The 18,887-nt window shown below is 39.3% G+C and overlaps 1 protein-coding gene across 3 annotated transcripts in view; it reads right to left on the reverse strand.

Moving 5' to 3' along the window:
• The window catches only part of AP3B1 (adaptor related protein complex 3 subunit beta 1), a 178,508-nt gene that overhangs the window by 93,504 nt on the left and 66,117 nt on the right, over positions 1-18,887 (reverse strand). For all 3 annotated transcript variants that reach the window (XR_010069040.1, XM_063319823.1, XM_063319824.1), the window contains 6 exons: positions 10,525-10,686; positions 8,266-8,363; positions 5,615-5,669; positions 5,464-5,535; positions 2,881-2,943; positions 1,844-1,976 (listed from right to left, as the gene is read on the reverse strand). Coding sequence is in view for 2 of the 3 variants with exons in the window: in XM_063319823.1 (XP_063175893.1) it covers positions 1,844-1,976; positions 2,881-2,943; positions 5,464-5,535; positions 5,615-5,669; positions 8,266-8,363; positions 10,525-10,686 (583 nt within the window). In the remaining variant the exon portion in view is untranslated. The remainder of the gene's footprint in view (positions 1-1,843; positions 1,977-2,880; positions 2,944-5,463; positions 5,536-5,614; positions 5,670-8,265; positions 8,364-10,524; positions 10,687-18,887) is intronic.

Here is an 18,887-nt window from a genome sequence, read left to right on the forward strand (position 1 = left end):
CCTATTCTCCTACACATGCTAAATCTCTTTTTTTCTCCCTTACCATGCCCAAAACTCTTCTTATGTTCAGTAAGCTGTGACTATCGGTAATTTCCTGCCACCTGAGGAAAGGTACCATTTAAATTATGCTATTCTATTCATTCCTTGAAAAAAGGAATAAAGACACTGCAGCTATGGTAAAGCAATTTGCCAGCTGCCAGGTTTAAAAGATCCTCAATATATCCTTTGCAGTCTTTCAGAACAGTAAGCACAAGAAGATAATTTTATTTGCTAGACAACTACTTAGAAGCAGTCAGGAAAACTAATCTTGTTGAGACAGACCTTCGTATACATGTACATGCATATATGTGTGTGTGTATACATATATGGAATTACTTTGAAGAAAATATTAAATTGAGAAGCCATGATAAAAGAAAAAAAGCCTTTTCCTCTTATCTTGGTTTCTTCTTAGCAAAAAGAAAAAGTAAGAAAATGGAAAGAAGGATTATTAAGTAACAAACTCAGTATTCTGAAGCGATTTTAAGACAGAAAAAAAATGGGGATTTGTACATGCTGAAAGGAGCCTACTGACTCAGAGGAAGATTGCTAAGAGAATTATGCAGAATCAACAACAAGCTTTGAAGCCTGTATTTTAAATATGGCCACTGCTGAATGTAATACAAAAAGGTGCATTGTGCAGACATGGCCTTGTAACACAATATAGGAAGATATTTTAAACACAGTTGATAACCAAAAAAGCATAAAGGGAAATAAGCTCTAGAGCACTAGGAAATTAAAGTTACATATATTAAAAGTACAAAGCTATACACTGAGGCCTCTCAGGAAATTTTGATACAAGGTGAAGTGGGAGAGAAGGAGGACTCATAGTTCATAAACCAAATAAGAGAAAGCTCTGAGTGTATCAATGGGTCACAGAATGACTGTTTGCTGCCAAACCAATGGCCCTAATAAAGGCCGTCTCAGGATTACCATGAAAAATATGTCCAGTAGGTGTGGAAAGCAACTAATGCTGCCTTTGAAAGCTTAGAGTAGATCTCATCTGTGTTTTCTGAACAATTCTAATTACTCCAGGCCATCCCAAACCCACACTTTTCCTCCTTCCTGACATTATAGTTTTTAACTCTATCTTTAACTCTATTTCCAATATTTAACCATATTCATGTAGACTGCACATTATATAACAATCTTCTGATTCTCTTATTGGCTACACCTGTGCAATATTCATTGGTAACTGGTAAGAATATACAATATTATCAGATATTGATTTACAGTGCTGCTATATCCTATTTGACTTTATCTGCTCCTTGTTGTGTTCCTTAGTGACTTGCAACTCTGTTTCACTATATAAAAATAACAGAAGGCTAGATTATAAAATCAAGGCAAATTTGGGGCCGTTTATCCTAAAACTATTTAATGTGTTTTTTTTCAGTTAAGCATTGACGCACCAAAAAAAAAAAAAACACAACACATTCCAAGCTTTCAGCACCCTCTACAGGCTAACTGTTTTGATGCAACTAAGCATACAACAGTAAAACTAGTCATCTACGATAATCACAACAGCACACTTTAATAATTACAGCATTTTGAGAAAAGACAAGTAAACATGTAATCTCAGGCCAGAAGGAATTAATTTCACTAATAAAAGAGAAAATAAGTACACAGTGATTATGAGAGCCTTTTGAAGTGCTTCAAACAAGAAGAAGCACCAGAATCACTATTTTTACCCAGTCATGTCAGCTAAATTCTTATAAAAGTCAACTCCCATATACTTTTTAATGTAAACTGCTCTGTGTGGTTCTCATTAAGAAAAGGTTTCCAAAAACAAGCAGAACATTTAGCTTACCATCCCTGTTGGACAGCAAACATACGAGGCCATTAAGGCATGTGTCAGTCACTTCGGTGATATTTGTTGCGCATCTGCCTATAGCCTGAATTGTAGCTGCAGCAAACTGTTTATCTTGGCTTTTCACGTACGTCTAAGGAAACAGGATTTTCATTAGTCAACAGATAAGTCTTGTCAACCAAAGACTTACCACATTATTCTCATAAGAGAGACATACTATACAATAAATTCAATCTAGAAAGCTACACTGCACATTAGAAGTTACACTTTTTTCACCTCATTGTCACTTTCAGAAGACATTTTCTTGCCAGCTTTGGTTACCCATGGCCATGCAAACCTCTGATTTCAAGAAAGCTTGGGGCACGGGGCAATTACCCAAAAACAGCAATTAGTTTGTGTGCAACGTTCGAGGACTTGATGAGCTCTCTCTTCAGAGAGGTTTCAGTTCATTTAACCAGGAGCATCTGTGAAACTATGAATAACCTACCTGCCTCAGAACCAGTACCTTTCAGAGAAATCCAGGCAGAGAACTGAAGCAATGAAAATACATGTCATAAGCAAAGAAGAAAGAAGGACAGACTGTTTCACAATATAGACAGAACATCTTGCTGATACATATACAGATATTGGAGATAGTACTATTTCATCAAATGATTTACAGAAATGAGGTTTGGCAATAAATGCTAATGGCCAAATATTGCTAAAATTAAGGCCCTATCATCTAGGGACTTACAGCGTTAGTCAAGTTGGTAGAATTTGTTTTAAAGAATTTGTAATGAATGAGTTTTTCTCAACACCTTTTTTTTTTGGTAGCTGGAAGGAGAGTGAGAAACAAAACATTGAAACCCTTTTCCACATATAAAAAGCACCATTATCCATTATGATATGACACAGTTTCATTTCCATTCCGAGAACATTTTACCCTGGAAAAGACTAACTTGAAAAATTTAAGACTAAGAATCTAGATGAAACGTCCAATAACGGCAATTGGCCAACAGAGAGCATTTCATATAAAAGGAATACACTTTTGCACAAACCTGAAATTCTCGAAGCAGAGTTGATATGTTGGCTTCATTTGCTAAACTTGTCAAGATTTCAAGCTACAAGAAAAAAAAAACATATATTTTATCAAAAGCTAAAATAAGATATTATAAACAGTAACACATACATACTATACTTTTATTGTATATAAATAAGTGATAATACTTCTAAAAACACCACTTAAAATTCAATAGAGTATACCAGATTTCAGTATAAACTGGTAACAGCATTGCACTCAGGAGAAATATTCTCCTTGCAAGTACATGAAAGGTTTTCAAAGCAGGACTCTAGGGTTCAGTGATGCATTTTCTACGAGCTCTAGCTTCACTGTTGCATTGCATACTAAATGGACTTGAAATACTTCTGGCAGCATGGTTTCCAATATTATACAACCGGCCTTAGCGTATAAGAATCTTGTGACATTGTAAGAAGAAATAATGAAAATCACAACTGCAGCTGGGGAGAAAAGTGTCCATTATATTCAGATGAACGGCAATAAAAGACCTTTAAACTCTGGAAAGAAACAGTTGCATCTATGAGACTCCTCAGATCTTAATCAACATCAACAACATCAGATCCTGGAAGGCCTCTTCTTTGCTCCTGGTGAACAACAGGATGATATACAACACTTGGCATATATTGTTAAGGTGGTATGCTTCCAGGCTGTTTTAACTTTAAAGAAGAAAGAATTCTAATACAATCCATTTGAAGTAAACTGAAGAAAAAGACAACTCTGTCTCTGTAAAGGGAAGCCATGCATCAGACACCTGTTGGTATTTTTTGAGTTGGATGCACACAAACAATGACACTAAATTGATACAGTCCACCTATACTTCAGAAGCAATTCGATAAGACCTGTCACCACAGGCTCTTAAAGATACGTATCTAGTATAGTATACAAAGCAAGTGGATAAATGAAAGAGAGGAACAGACACAAAAAAGAGACTATTTTACAGTACAGGAAGGCTATCAATGGAATCCCACAAATATCTTTGTTGCTCTTCTGCTTTTCAACATATTCATATATGGAACTATGAAAGTAATGAGAAGACAGGAGACAAGATTTTGAGTTGATGCTACAGTTTTCAGAGAAATGAAGACAAAGGCTTACTAAGAAAAGCTGCATAAAACCTTCAAATATTAGGTGACCAGTTGATAAAATGGCAAAAAAATTCAATAGATATAAATGTAAATTAACTCATAACTGAGTAAAAACCTTAACTTTAGAGAAAATTACAGCCTTCAAGCTGATTATACTAATTATATACTACTATATACTAATTATATACTATTAATTATAAGTAAGAATTTGTGGTAAAATAGGTAACTCCATGAAAATATAAGCCAAATGCTAAGCAGTGATCGAAAAACAAACTTGTTGGGAAGGAACAGAGAACAAAACAGAAACCTAAACACTGAAGCAGATGAATTCCAAGATGCTCCTGCATCTTAAATACTGCCACAGGTCTTGTCCTCCTATCTCAGAGCAGACGGGATGGAACTACAAGAGTAGGGTGTGGGGAAAAGCACAAGATTTTCTTATGTATGTAACAGCGTAGGTTGTCCTAAATTTTTCAGCCACCAAGAAAGAAGTGAGACAATGAAAGGAAAAAACACAATTTCTACTTTTCCACCTCTTAACCAATGTATTATCAAATAATATGGGAATTCAAATTGATCAACTTCCAATTATTTCAGGAGTGACTTTCCTGGATAACACTAAGTCTTACTAGTATTCCTGACAATTTTCATAATCATTAAATCTTTTTGCCTGCAACTGCCTCAAATTTACTTCGATTTAATGTTGGACTAATAAAAATACGATGGGCTGGGCATAGCCATCATGGACTGCACCACTCTGCACAAGTAATGATGGCACAAAATGGATGCAAAATGAAAATAAGGAAAAATTAATGTTTCTTTAAAAAAACTGTACCTTCCACTCCTAAACACAAGTGCCTATGACAATATAAAGCAAAACAAGAGAAAAGGCACATAATAGTGGACAATTTTTACGCTATTGTTCTGTCAAGGATTTCACATCCGTTAAAGAGTAAGAATAGAGAAAACAAGACGACGACAACCTAAAACATGCATTGAGATGTGGCCTTGAGGAAAGCCTAAAGTACTTCTCATGTCAAATGCTGACTTCAAAGGGAATCTGGGACTCCTACACTGTCTCACTTTGTTCAGGGAAACAGATTTAAACTCTTAAGTGAACAGTTTCAAAGACTGATTTCATTTCTCTTCATTTGAGAAGATTCTTCTTCCCATGAAAACAGTCAGACTTTAAATGTTTGAATGGCTAGTTAGATAAAAATAGTAACGCTCTGTATCACTGAGAGGTGCCAAAAGCTGTAGTGGAAAACATAGACCATCTGCCATCTACAACATGGTAACAAGACAACTTTCATGTAGCCTGACAAGCCTTAAGGACACTTGTGGACTTGACTAAAAGCCACAACTCTACACTTCTTGGCGCAGAATGATCTGTGTTTTATCAATGCAAGAAAATTTTACCTTCCTGTTGCAAATAGAGTTGTCCAGTAGTATACAGATGAATTTGTTTTTAAACTCACCTTCAGTGTTTTGATCATTGTTGGATCAGTTGATCTAACATAGAAACTCTTCAGATAAGGTTCAAACATGCCCTGAAAAGCAGAACATACTTAAGTACTTTGCATGCGTTTCATATAAAATGTGATTTAGAATATTCTAAATAGGGTATACCTTTCTCTGAATTGACATAGTGGCAATATTTTGCAGAACAATATACTGCACCTCCCTAGAATAAGAAAAACAAGAGTTATTCTGCAAAATTACAGATACACAGAATAATGCAACATGGCAAAGAAAGTCCAATCCAAATTGAATCCAAAGTTACTTATACATGTGACTTGTCACAAACATAGAAAGAAAAAGCTAATTGCCAACTGCTAGAAGCTCTTCATCTGCTTCACAGGAAGATGCATGATGAAACTAGGCTCTCATTCTTAAAAAATTCAATATGCAAAGAAAAATGACTGACACCAGTCCAATGGTGCAATGCTTCTTTCAGGCCTTGGATCTTTGTTTAAACCAAAACTTTGTTTACATCATCATCATCCTGGCATCTCCAGAAATAGCTCACAAACACCTTACATTTTGTCCAGCATCTTGAAACTTAAATACTTGAGGATGACACAGCTGAGAACAAAAACACAAGGGCTATATCTGTAGCGTGAAAATGACTGCATTAGTTAACAAGAGCAGCTAATTGTTGCACAACTAGCACTAATTGCTATGAAGTTTTTAATCTTAAAAAGTTTCCTAGTAGTTCTTAAAGAGGGCCAGGGTCTTCTGTGACTTAAGAGCATACACTGGCAGGCATATGCAGCTATCAAAAAGCAGAACTTTAACATAATAAACTTGGTCTAGATACAGGCAACAGAATTATGTAATACTCTAAACACAAAAACATTAAACATGTTTGAAGGATATTCTCATCATTAATGTATTAGTTTAAAAGCCTCAGCAGGAGTGAGCAAAAAGAATTCTGGGTACTAGTCTAAAGCTTTTAAACTACAGAGTTTCTGCCACCATTTGCTTAAAAACTAAGTAATAATTTACACAATTTTTTTCTGAACCATGAGTGCTCAAATTCTTTCATGATGCAAATCACATCCTAATAGAGAAATCATCACATCCATTACCTCCTCCTACTCAAAACTGTCTAATAGCCCTGTGGTAATTACAGCTTTTGCTTACAAAGAAAAGTAATAATAGAGAAGTACTTAATATCTTTTAAACCTATTTTTATGTAATTCTTACATAGGTACATGGAAATAGTCAGCTGCACATGATGAACCAAGACTGGCAACTGCTATGAAATGCTCTTCCAGGTACTCTCACCCTAACTAGATTATAGTGTATTTGACATTAATTTAAAGGCCATAGACACATAACTTCAAGGGCAAACAGTAAAAGCTTATTTCCAAGTGCCTCTAACAGCAGAAGTGTTTCACACAGACTGGTAACAGAGAACAGACACGCCATTCAACATAGGAAAATCACAAGACTAGCACCACTTTAGGCACTAGTTGAGGTACAGGAAACATGTGACTTCTTTTGATTAAACTGAATATACATGAGCAATAAACAACATGGAAGAAATGATCCTTTCAACCTGTGAGTATGAGTTTAGCTCTATACATTACCTGCACATGTGCCCAACTTTAGCCAATACTTATCTTTGTTTAAAGAGAATGGGAAGCATACTGTACTATAAAACCAAACAAAAATAACAGTGATTCATTTTAATCTGAAATAAAAGCATGGATACTCTATCAAGCCAAATTTTACCTCTTTACTAACTTTTAAATAATAAAGACATTAGCCATGGGTGAGCTGCAGAAGTTTACAGAGAAAGAGCTCTGTGGTGATTGGGCTCACAAAAGTTAAAATAATCTTGTCAGACACAACGAAAGTGTGCTTTTAAAAAAAGCTTTCTGTCTGTTTGATGTGACCAACTTTAAAAAAGAAATCATATCAACAGCAAAGTTCTAGCCAAAAATACCATGTTTAGTTAGAAAGATATTCTGAGAACATCTTAACACTGCATCTCCTATCACCCCTTCAAGGCTATTCATACAGACACATGGAAGTTCAAAATCTAAAGACTGAGGAGAAAAAAACCACACTTTTGTGCAGCAAATATTAGCATAATATGCCAAAACTATCGAACACAAAGAAAAAGAGTATTATCAATCTTATGAAACACGTGGCCAGTGAGGTCCTTCATAGGAAAGAAGACAAGGTCACACTGAAGATTATAAAGTCAAGATTAGATGTCCTGAATAAAATATAAATTTATTTTTTAAAAACAGTCCAAGGATTAAGGAAACAGGGGATTCAGCAGCATTAAGTGGTATTTTAACAAAAATGTTCCTTAGTTTCTCTGTCAACAAGAAGTCTTCAATATACAGTGCAGGAAAAGAAAATACACATCTGAAGACTTCTTTAGTGCCTAGCAAGACAGTAAGGAACTCCAATATAATTAAATTGCCAATAATAAAAAAAAAAATTAATCAAGAAACTATGCAAACTAGTTAGGACTGCCCCTATTTGTATGCTAACTAGGCAGCCATGATTCTTCTCAGAATGAAAGTCATAATTACAAATGAAACATGATATTGAATGATCACTGAATGTGATACTGAAAACGATGGAATTGCTTTTAATGATCCTCAATCGTTGAGTAAAAATTAATATTACAGGACAATTTTAAAATAAATCTCTAAAAGTGCAATAGTTATATTCTTGTAACTATGGCTAAACAAGCACGTATGAAAAACTCTCACAAAAAAGTAGACATAACAATGTAAAGTATGGATTTAACCTACCTGTTACTACGGAGTAAACGCACCAATGACTTAGAAACAATACCAGCTTCAGATTTTGGTGCCAAATGCCAGTAAAGCTGTGCAACTGCCATTACCACCTAGAAGAAGCACATTCAAAACAGCGTATTAACTTCAAATTGTCATACATATCTATCACATTTGCTTCAGACCTGCAGAACTACCAGCTCACTCTTCAGAAAGCAAAGTGCATACATGCATTTTTCAAAATCAACAGACTGGGGGAAAAACACCAGAAGAAAAATATTTTTATTTCTAAAATAAAAGCTAATTAAGTACCTCTCATTCTCCCTGGTATTTACTGTATACTATAATATAAAGACAGAGAAAAAAAGACAAAGAGAGAAAAAAATTAAGTAATTCAAACTGTAAACCTACTGATATCATCCTTAATAAGTCGATATTGCCAACATCAGCTGTACAAATTAATGAGGAAATACTTTACAACTTCTGCAAATTTTGTGCTTTTATTTTTACTAAATACAGGTTCAGTATTACCTACTAGTTAGCTTCCACCTAAAATCCTTCATTCCGTTATTCTATTATGCAATTTATAAAATGACAACTGACTTTACTGGCAACTTCTAAAGTCTCAAATCCAACAAAAAGAAAAAACTACTGGATTGGATACCAACATCTTGGATAAGAAAAAGCAGAAGACTGAGATACAAGCAACTTAAAAAACATACTTTTTTTTTTCTTTTCAAGTTTTCTCATATGTAAAAAACAAATGACGAATTTTATGCTCATGAATAAGTCATGTCACACCCTTCCCTACCATATTGTCATAGTCAACTTTCTGTTCAAAACAAAACAAATCATAGAAAGGAGACTCCAAGTAAAGCCATCATTATGACACTTGACTTGGTATCTTAAATCTTAGTACCAACAAAATAAAAATTATTATTAAACAATAACAAGCGATTAAAAACATCTTAAAAGAGGAAATAATTGGAATATTTTTAGCAATATAGTCTAGGGATCTTTTATGACTGACAGAAATTAATTTATTTGCTGGTAAGTTCTGTGAATGGTACAAAAATTGGTGTAATAGCAATTCAAAGGAGCACAATTTCACTTCACAAATTGCCCTTAAATGTGCCAGTTAACTTTAATATCAGAAAGTTAAAGACCATAAATGTGAGAATCAATACCATATTTAACAGATATAAAGAAAATTATTTATGGAATGTGGAAGATAAGCAAGTGAACTTGCTCTTCGTGTAGCATGATGGCAAACATATTTAACATACTTGTTCTTTGTGTAAGATGAGGAATTATCATATAGACATTGAACAGTGATTTTACCAAAAGGCTGTGCTCTAACAGAATTATTGTTGTAAAACTGTATTCAATTTGTTTCCAAGTTCTGCTGGCAGATTATAAGTGTTTTTGAAGAGTTAGACATTAGTTGGAATCTAGAAATATGTTCCAGGGGAGAAACAAAAACCTGATCTGTTTAGCTTATCAAGAACAGGTTGGGAGGTGCCTTAATCATGGTGCAGTAATTGGTTTTGCAATGACTTGAATACTCGTTATCACTGCAAGTCTTTTCCCAACGACATCTAGTCTTGATTAAGAGGACAAACAGAGGTTACAAATAAAGTTCTGTGATATGCGTAATGTCACAATGACTCACCATTGGCACAGCTTTTTCCGGTTCTAAACATTTACCTGCAACTTAAAATCTCACAGAAATATTGCAGAGCATACTATACTCATGATGTCATATCTATCCTGGAACACTGCCAAGGCACGAACACTAAGAACTTGCCTTAGACTGAAAAAGAAGTTAGGCACATAATTGTCTACTTTTAAAACGTGAGACTCAAAGGAAAGCACAGCTTAAATGAATCAATAACAACTATGATTTTCTTTGTGAATCTGTACCACCAAAACTCATAGTTTGAACCATCCTAGTTGCTGAGAACTTAAGCATTAAAAGCTAGCTATGGTATAGTCATGACATGCTATAGAAGTTGGATTAAAATGTTCTTGCATTTTCTCTAATATTTTGTTTGTCCTTAATATTTGGAGTGCGTTTCACATTCAATTCAGGTGTTTTACTTAGAAGCTAAGTTAATTTCAAAAAAGAACGAACCACTGTACTTCTGTAAGTTACTAGAGAGTATTATCACCACTTTTAAAGAGATGCAGATTTTACTTTTCAATCTTTTAAATTTTCTAGAAGTGTAGATATTTATTAGTTTAACTTTTTAATCAAAAAGGAATTTGTCATACAGCAGCATTCCGGCTTTGAAGCAAGGGCTTTGTATTTCGTAACAGCAGCCTGTGATCAGGGTCCATAGTGTAGGTGTTTTTCATTTTCCGATCCTTTTCTTTCTCTTCTTCATCAGATTCATAGAAATTATTTTCATTATATTCTTCAACCACCTCATCATCCTACCAAAAGACAAAATAACAAAAACATATACAAAATATTTGAATCAACCAGTTTTAGTCATTAAGGAAGTAACATACAACACCACAGTTTCATGGAAGATCTATACGTTGTTTTTTTTTTTTTTTTTAAAATAGCCATTGGCTCCTCTACCCCAGTTTCCTCAAAGCAGTAAATGTACTGACATGAAAAATAGCTTAATAATATATGCAAAAATTTCCTTCGAAGTAAGATGAACTGCTAAATGAAATATCTTCATTAATATTCTATAAAATAGATCAGATATGAATATTGGTCTTTTTTGGACTTAAAGCCTATGATCGAAAAAAATGACATTTCTAAAAACGATCAGTTGTTTAAAATTCCTCCTTTTTGAAAATTTAATGCAAATCATGTGCATTCTTCCTTCTCTAGCACTATATAAACTATCTGTGAAAATAGAAAATCTCAAAAGAAGGGACAGGGTTTTTTTTCTTAAGAAACTACATGAGAAAAAGGTTGTGCATCCGCATCCTGAGCCTGTCCTCTAACGAAGTACAAATCCTTGAGCTATTTAAATAAAGTTATGAATTATCAGCATAACATCACTTAAAAAAACCAACACAACGCAATGAAATAATTCATTAAAGCTTGAGATTTTAGTAAATCAGGCCTTTCTTTTACTCCAGAGGGATAAATAAAAGAATATAAGGGAATATATCTGATTATGCAAACATGGTAAATTAAGAGAAATCTTAAGATTTCTGATGTGGATCAAAACCGGATAAAGAATAGATTTAAATTGTTTCATTATACTTATATTTAATTAGCATTAAAAAGTCCACAAACTTAGAGAAATATAAGATGGAAAGCATCAGGATTAGATCAGAACAGAATGTCAGATCCCAGAAGCTGTGGTCTGGATTATCAATATCGAGAATATTCAACGTTATAAAATTTTTTTAAAAACCTTCTACAACTTGTTATATCCAAGCATGTGTCCTTGCTCTCCTATATTCTTCCATCACACTTTGTCACCAGAACACCCAACTAAGACAGAGAGCACTTACTATGGCTAGCTGGAGCTATTCACATTATAATAGCCTGGCTGGTACCAAATACCAACCATAGCAATAGCTCCGCTTGTCTTTCTCTCAAGTCTCTTGCAATTATTTTACAGAATACCCAACTGTATACAACAGTTTTAAGAGTATTATTTAAGTCATATACACAATTGCTGATTTTTTAAGAGACAATTACTTTTGAGACAAATATATCTTTTTAATTCTAGCTGGCAGTAGCAAAGCGATCAAAAGTGAATGGAAGAATAGCCAGAAAGGAAAATAAAGATATATTTAATAGATCTTCAAAAAACCAGGCAAGGGTGACTTCAAACCTTTGTTGCATGCCTTAGTCAAAACTCACATGTAGTAAAAGAGCCCATAAACGTGCCTTCAGTAGAGGCAAAGAGGCGGGAAGAAGTGACAATAAATCAAAGTTGTCATTTTATTGTTTTTTATTACAATTTGAAAGGAAACATAAAACAAAACTTCCCTTCATATTTCTTCTCATTTTTACTACTTGATGCCAACAGTGCTCTCAGTGTTTTACAGAATCCCTAGCAAGCTCTTAGATTTCTTATGCAAGAGCAACTAAAGTGATTTAGTTTGTTTACTTCTCTGTCTATACATCTTCATGGCACTCACCCTTCTAAACTAAAAAATCAGGATGCTAAATCAAGAGTACAGGTAACCAAATTCCTCCCCTCGCCTACCGGACAGGCAACTTGAAAGCAAAATTTCTGATCCCAGTGCATCTCACCCTGCACTGAAGAAGCTTCCTCTAACAGAAGGCAGATAATTCAACCTTCATTGATTCAGTCTTCAGTATCCCTGCCTTGACTGCTAACAGGCACTCGTATCAGTACTAGTGAACTCAACAGGAATACAGAGTTGGAAATTGCATTTAACTCATTAATCACTGTTGTAAAGAAACAGCTTGAGCTCTCACATTTCTGACTTCTTTTTTTTAAGAATTGTTGGTTAGAAACATCCTTGGAACAGAGCTCCAAATAATTATAAAGTAACTTAATCCCATTAGAGTCTTTATATTGAATCACTTTCTTCATACCCCCACAGCAGAAGTATTAATGTGGTCTTTTCTCATAGTCATGTATTTTATTGCAATCTTAGAATATTCCGCTTCTCTCAAATCTGTTGAGAACTGGTATGAAATAATTATGTTCTGTACAAAGGATGATGATGACACACAGGGAAATAAGTTTAATGAACTGAAATTCATTAAAATCAAGTTGATGGAAGTCCAACTTAGTCAGAATTTGTAGTTGCAAGGACCTTACTAAGACAAAGAGAATATGTAATACTGCAAGATTTGCACACTACCATGGAAAGGAAAGGAAAGTATTATGTAAAACAGCCAGGAGAAAGATAAAAACCTGCAAGCTACTTGATTTACAAGGATTGTTGTTTCAAATTCCATTAATCATCCCAGACATGGAGAGCAGTTACCAGGAAATGTGAAAACATTCAATCCCTCACAACCCCTTAAGCCTCAACCTGAGCTGCTGACTATACTCACCACCAAAAAGTAGCAACTGTACATTTAAAATCATAGAACCAATTAGGTTGGAAAAGATCCTTAAGATAATCAAGTACAATCGTTTACCTAACACTGCCAAGTCCACCACTAAACCGTGGCCCCCAGAACCACATCTACAAGTCCTTTAAATACCTTCAGGGATGGAGACTCAACCACTTCCCTGGCCAGCTGTCTCAATGCTTGACAACCCTTTTGGTGAAGACATTTTTCCTAATATTCAATCTAAACCTCCCCTTGTGCAACCTGAGGCCATTGCCTCTTGTCCTATCACTGGACACCCACCTCTCTACAACCTCCTTTCAGGTAGTTGTAGAGAGTGAGAAGGTCTCCCCTCAGCCTCCTTTTCTCCAGGCTAAACATCCCGAGCTCCTTCAGCTGCTCCTCATAAGACTTGTGCTATAGACCCTTCACCAGCTTTGTTGGCCTTCTCTGGGCATGCTCCAGCACCTCAATGTTTTTCTTGTAGTGAGGGGCCCAAAACTGAACACAGTATTCAAGGTGCGGCCTCACCAGAGCTGAGTACAGGGGGACGATCACTTCCCTCGCCCTGCTGATATCACTATTTCTGATACAAGCCAGGATACTACTGGCCTGTAGCCACTCTTCCCCAGGCCTGTAGCGCTGCATGCAGTAGTTGTGACCCAAGTACAGGACCTGGCACTTGGCCTTGTTGAATCTCATACAGTTGGCCCCAGCCCATCGATCCAGCCTGTCCAGATCCCTCTGTAGAGCCTTCCTACCTTCAAGCAGATGAACGCTCCCACCCAACTTGGTGTCCTTTGCAAACTTACTGAAGATGCACTGAATCCCCTCATCCATATAACTGACAAAGATACTAAACAGAACTGTCGCCAATACTGTCCCCAGATTTAACTTCATTCACCATCACTCTCTGAACCCAGCCATCCAGCCAGTTTTTTATGCAGCGAAGCGTACATCTGTCTAAGCCATGAGCAGCCATTTTCTCCAGGAAAATGCTGTGGGAAACGGTGTCAAAGGCTTTACTAAACCCCAGGTAAACAACATCCACAGCCCTTCCTCCATCCACTAAGTGAGTCATCTCACCACAGAAGGAGATTAGGTTGATCAAGCAGAACCTGCGTTTCACAAATCCATGCTGACTGGGCCCAGTCACCTGGTTGTCCTGTACGTGCCATGTGATGGCACTCAAGACGTGCAACACTCTCCGGCACTAAGGACAGACTGACAGGCCTGTAGTTCCCCAGATCCTCCTTCTGGCCCGTCTTGTGGATGGACAGCACATTTGCTAACTTCCAGTCAACTGGGACCTCCCCAGTTAGCCAGGACTGCTGATAAATGATGGAAAGCGGCTTGGTGAGCACTTCCACGAGCTCCCTCAGAACCCTTGGGTGGATCCCATCCAGCCCCCCAGACTTGTGTGTCTAAGTGGCATAGCAGGTCACTAATCCTTTCTCCTTGGATTACGGAGGCTTCATTCAGCTCCTTGTCCCTGCCTTACAGCTCAAGTGGCTGGGTACCCCAAGAACAACAGGTCTTACTATTAAAGACTGAGGCAAAGAAGGCATTAAGTACCTCAGCCTTTTGCTCAGTCTTTGTCACTATGTTTCACCCCATATCCAATAAAGGACAGAGATTCTCCTTAGCCCTCCTTTTGTTGCCAACGTATTTATAGAAGCATTTTTTATTGCCTTTTACTGCAGTACCCAAATTAAGTTCTAGTTGGGCTTTAATCCTTCTAGTTTTCTCCATGCATAACCTCATGATCACCTTGTAGTCCTCCTGAGTTGCCTGCCCCTTCTTCCAAAGGTCTTAAGCACTCCTTTTTTTCCTGAGTTCCAGACAAAGCTCTCTATTCAGCCAGGCCGGTCGTCTTCCCCACTGGCTCTTCTTTCAAGCACATGGGGACAGGCTACTCCTACACATTTAAGATTTCCTTCTTGAAGAATGTCCAGTCTTCCTGGACTCATATGCACCCTTCAGGACTGTGTCCCAAGGGACTCTGACAACCAGACCACTAAACAGGCCAAAGTCTGTTGGAACTTGGACTTTGGAAGTCCTGCTGACCCCCCTCTTTACTTCTCCAAGTATTGAAAACTTCATCATTTCATGCTTACTGTGCCCAAGACAGCCTCCAACCATCACATCACCCACCAGTCCTTCTCTGTCCATAAACAGCAGGTCCAGTGGGGTTCCTTCTCTAGCTGGCTCCCTGTCCTGGTTCCGGCGGGGATAGGGTTAATTTTTCCTGGTATTCCATGCCATGTGAGCCACGCCCACCCTGAGCTGCCGGGGGAGGGGGCAGGAAGTCGCCGCTGGGAGCGGGCTGGGGCGTCCCGGGTCCGGTCGGTGAGCGGCGGGGAGCGGCGGTTCCGTAATCGTGTCCGTATATTCCCCTGTCCGTGTTATTGTTGTTGTTTGCCTGTTCCCTTTGCTGTTCTGTTAAACTGCCTTTGTCTCAACCCAAGAGTCTTGCCTTTTCTTCCGATTCTTCCTGTATTAGGAAGGCCCGAGCGAGCGGCACGTGGTTCTTTGTTGCCGTCTGAGGCTAAACCACGACAGTCCTTTTTGGCGCCCAACGTGGGGCTCGAAGGGTTGAGATAACGACAGAATCCAACTAGAACGTGGAAAAACGAATTTCTTTGTATGCATTTATTTTATTAGGTAAATAGTCACTGGTCATCATGTTGCTTGGATTGTTCTCATGGCTGTGTTATATAAATTCCTATATGGCTTATGTACTCCCTGCAATGCTGTTTACCGTGTCTGGAAGAGGGGTGAGGGTTATCATTCTGCTGTCCTGTGCGATATCTGTTTATGATATGATAATATCACTGTTCAGACAGGTATTCTGGGGTGTTTATGTGGTTTTGCTGTCCTGTCCATACATTGGGCACCGTCTCTCAGAATTTATTAATAATTACACCCAGTCTGTGGGGGAAACGGGGGGGGACACTTTCCCCAGCTCTTTTGCCTCCCTTTTCTCCTTCGGGTCAGGTATGACAGCTTTTGAGAATTTTGAATATCCTTGGGATACTCAAACCAGCCTGGTCCTATTGTTATGTCTGCTGAATGTGTTCCACGTCCTGTTTAAGGTTAAACAGCTATTTAAGACTGCCACCCGGAGATCTGCTCCGAGGCTGGATAGTCAGGGGTGGCATGGCATGTGGGAGAACATGGGCAGGTACCTAGAGAACTTCTCACCTCCAATGGTCTGGGACTTCACCCCTGAACAATTACAGGACCCTGATAAAGTGGTAGAATATTTGAAGGGAAAATGCTGTGGCTATTCTAGAGAGGCACAACTCACCGCGCTGTGCTGGGCCCTGGCCAGTATCTACCAGGCACTGCTCAGAATTATGTAGCACCCTCAGGCGGAAGAGATGGAAACCAGACCGGCAGACACTGCGGCTACTGCAGCCCCTGCGGCGGACACTGCGGCTACTGCAGCCCCTGCGGCGGACACTGCGGCTACTGCAGCCCCTGCGGCGGACACTGCGGCTACTGCAGCCCCTGCGGCGGACACTGCGGCTACTGCAGCCCCTGCGGCGGACACTGCGGCTACTGCAGCCCCTGCGGCAGCCACTGCCACTGAACCAGGGAACCAACCCGTGCCGGTATCAGTTGCCCCCATACAGAAGAAGAAGTACACGAAGAAATCAGTTCGCTTAGTAAGAGATGATGATGAACCAGGGTCATTACGAGAGCAGGAGGAAGAGGCAGAACCAGAGATAATTACTCGATCCCTATCCTTGAGTGAGCTGCGGGATATGCGAAAAGATTTTAGCCGACTTTCAGGCGAGCACATTGTCACCTGGCTGCTCTGGTGCTGGGATAACGGGGCCAGTAGCCTGGAATTAGAGGGTAGGGAGGCCAGGCAGCTGGGATCCCTGTCTAGGGAAGGCGGCATTGACAAGGCAATTGGGAAGAAGACCCAAGCCCTCAGCCTCTGGAAACGACTCCTGTCAGGCGTGAGGGAGAGGTACCCCTTCAGTGAAGATGTTGTATGTCAGCCAAGCAAGTGGACTACCATGGAAAGAGGTATCCAGTACCTGAGAGAATTAGCCGTGCGGGAGATGATTTATTATGACTTGGACAATGCAGACTTACCCACAGACCCTGATGAGGTGCAATGCACAAGGCCCATGTGGCGGAAGTTTGTACGGAGCGCACCATCATCATATGCCAACTCCCTGGCAGTAATGGAATGGAAAGGTGAAGAGGGACCAACGGTGGATGAGGTGGCTGGCCGGCTCCAGCGATATGAAGAAAGTCTCTCTTCCCCCTTTGTCTCAGCTGTGGAGAAACTGTCGCGGAAGGTCCAGCAACTTGAAGAGAATATCTCCTACTCCCCACCTGCACGGGCCAGCATCTCAGCTATTAGAAGCAGGCATTTCCCCACTCAAGAGAGAGAGTACAGAGGGTACACACCACGAGGCACCCTGTGGTTCTACCTGCGTGACCACGGAGAGGACATGAGGAAGTGGGATGGACAACCTACTTCGATCCTGCGGACACGGGTACAGGAGTTGCAAGGAAGGACAACCACAAAAGGGGATCCCTCCAGGAAAAGTGCTGCCCCAGTTTCCAGTGGGCCGTTCCCCAGACAGAGCAGAAGGCCTGATCTTGCTTCTGATCCTCTTGAAGGAACTTCCAAGTCATTTATGCAAGAAGTGAGTAATGGATACTATGACCAGTATTAGGGGGGCCCTGCCTCCAGCCAGGTGGAGGAAAGGGACAACCGGGTTTATTGGACGGTGTGGATTCGATGGCCTGGCACATCAGACCCACAGGAGTATAAGGCTGTAGTGGACACGGGTGCGCAGTGTACTTTAATACCATCAAGCTATAGAGGGGCAGAACCCATTTGTATTTCTGGGGTCACAGGGGGATCCCAAGAGTTGACTGTACTGGAGGCAGAAGTGAGCCTAACTGGGAATGAGTGGCAAAAGCATCCCAGTGTGACTGGCCCAGAGGCTCCATGCATCCTTGGCATAGATTACCTCAGGAGAGGGTATTTTAAGGACCCAAAAGGGTACCGCTGGGCCTTTGGCATAGCTGCCTTGGAGACAGAGGAAGTTAAACAGTTGTCTACCTTGCCTGGTCACTCGGAGGATTCTTCTGTTGTGGGGTTGTTGAGGGTCGAAGAACAACAGGTGCTGATTGCTACCACAACGGTGCATCGGCGGCAATATCGCACTAACCGAGACTCTCTGATTCCCATCCATGAGCTGATTCGTCAACTAGAGGTTCAAGGAGTGATCAGCAAGACTCGCTCACCCTTTAACAGTCCTATATGGCCGGTGCGAAAATCTAATGGAGAGTGGAGGCTAACTGTAGACTATCGTGGTCTGAATGAAGTCACGCCACCGCTGAGTGCTGCCGTGCCGGACATGCTAGAACTGCAGTATGAACTGGAGTCCAAGGCAGCCAAGTGGTATGCCACGATTGATATAGCGAATGCATTCTTCTCAATCCCTTTGGCAGCAGAGTGCAGGCCACAGTTTGCTTTCACTTGGAGGGGCGTCCAATACACCTGGAATCGACTGCCCCAGGGGTGGAAACACAGCCCCACCATTTGCCATGGACTGATCCAGACTGCACTGGAACAGGGTGAAGCTCCAGA

Source organism: Chroicocephalus ridibundus, chromosome Z (assembly GCF_963924245.1).
Source record: "Chroicocephalus ridibundus chromosome Z, bChrRid1.1, whole genome shotgun sequence".
Taxonomy (NCBI): Eukaryota; Metazoa; Chordata; class Aves; order Charadriiformes; family Laridae; genus Chroicocephalus; species Chroicocephalus ridibundus.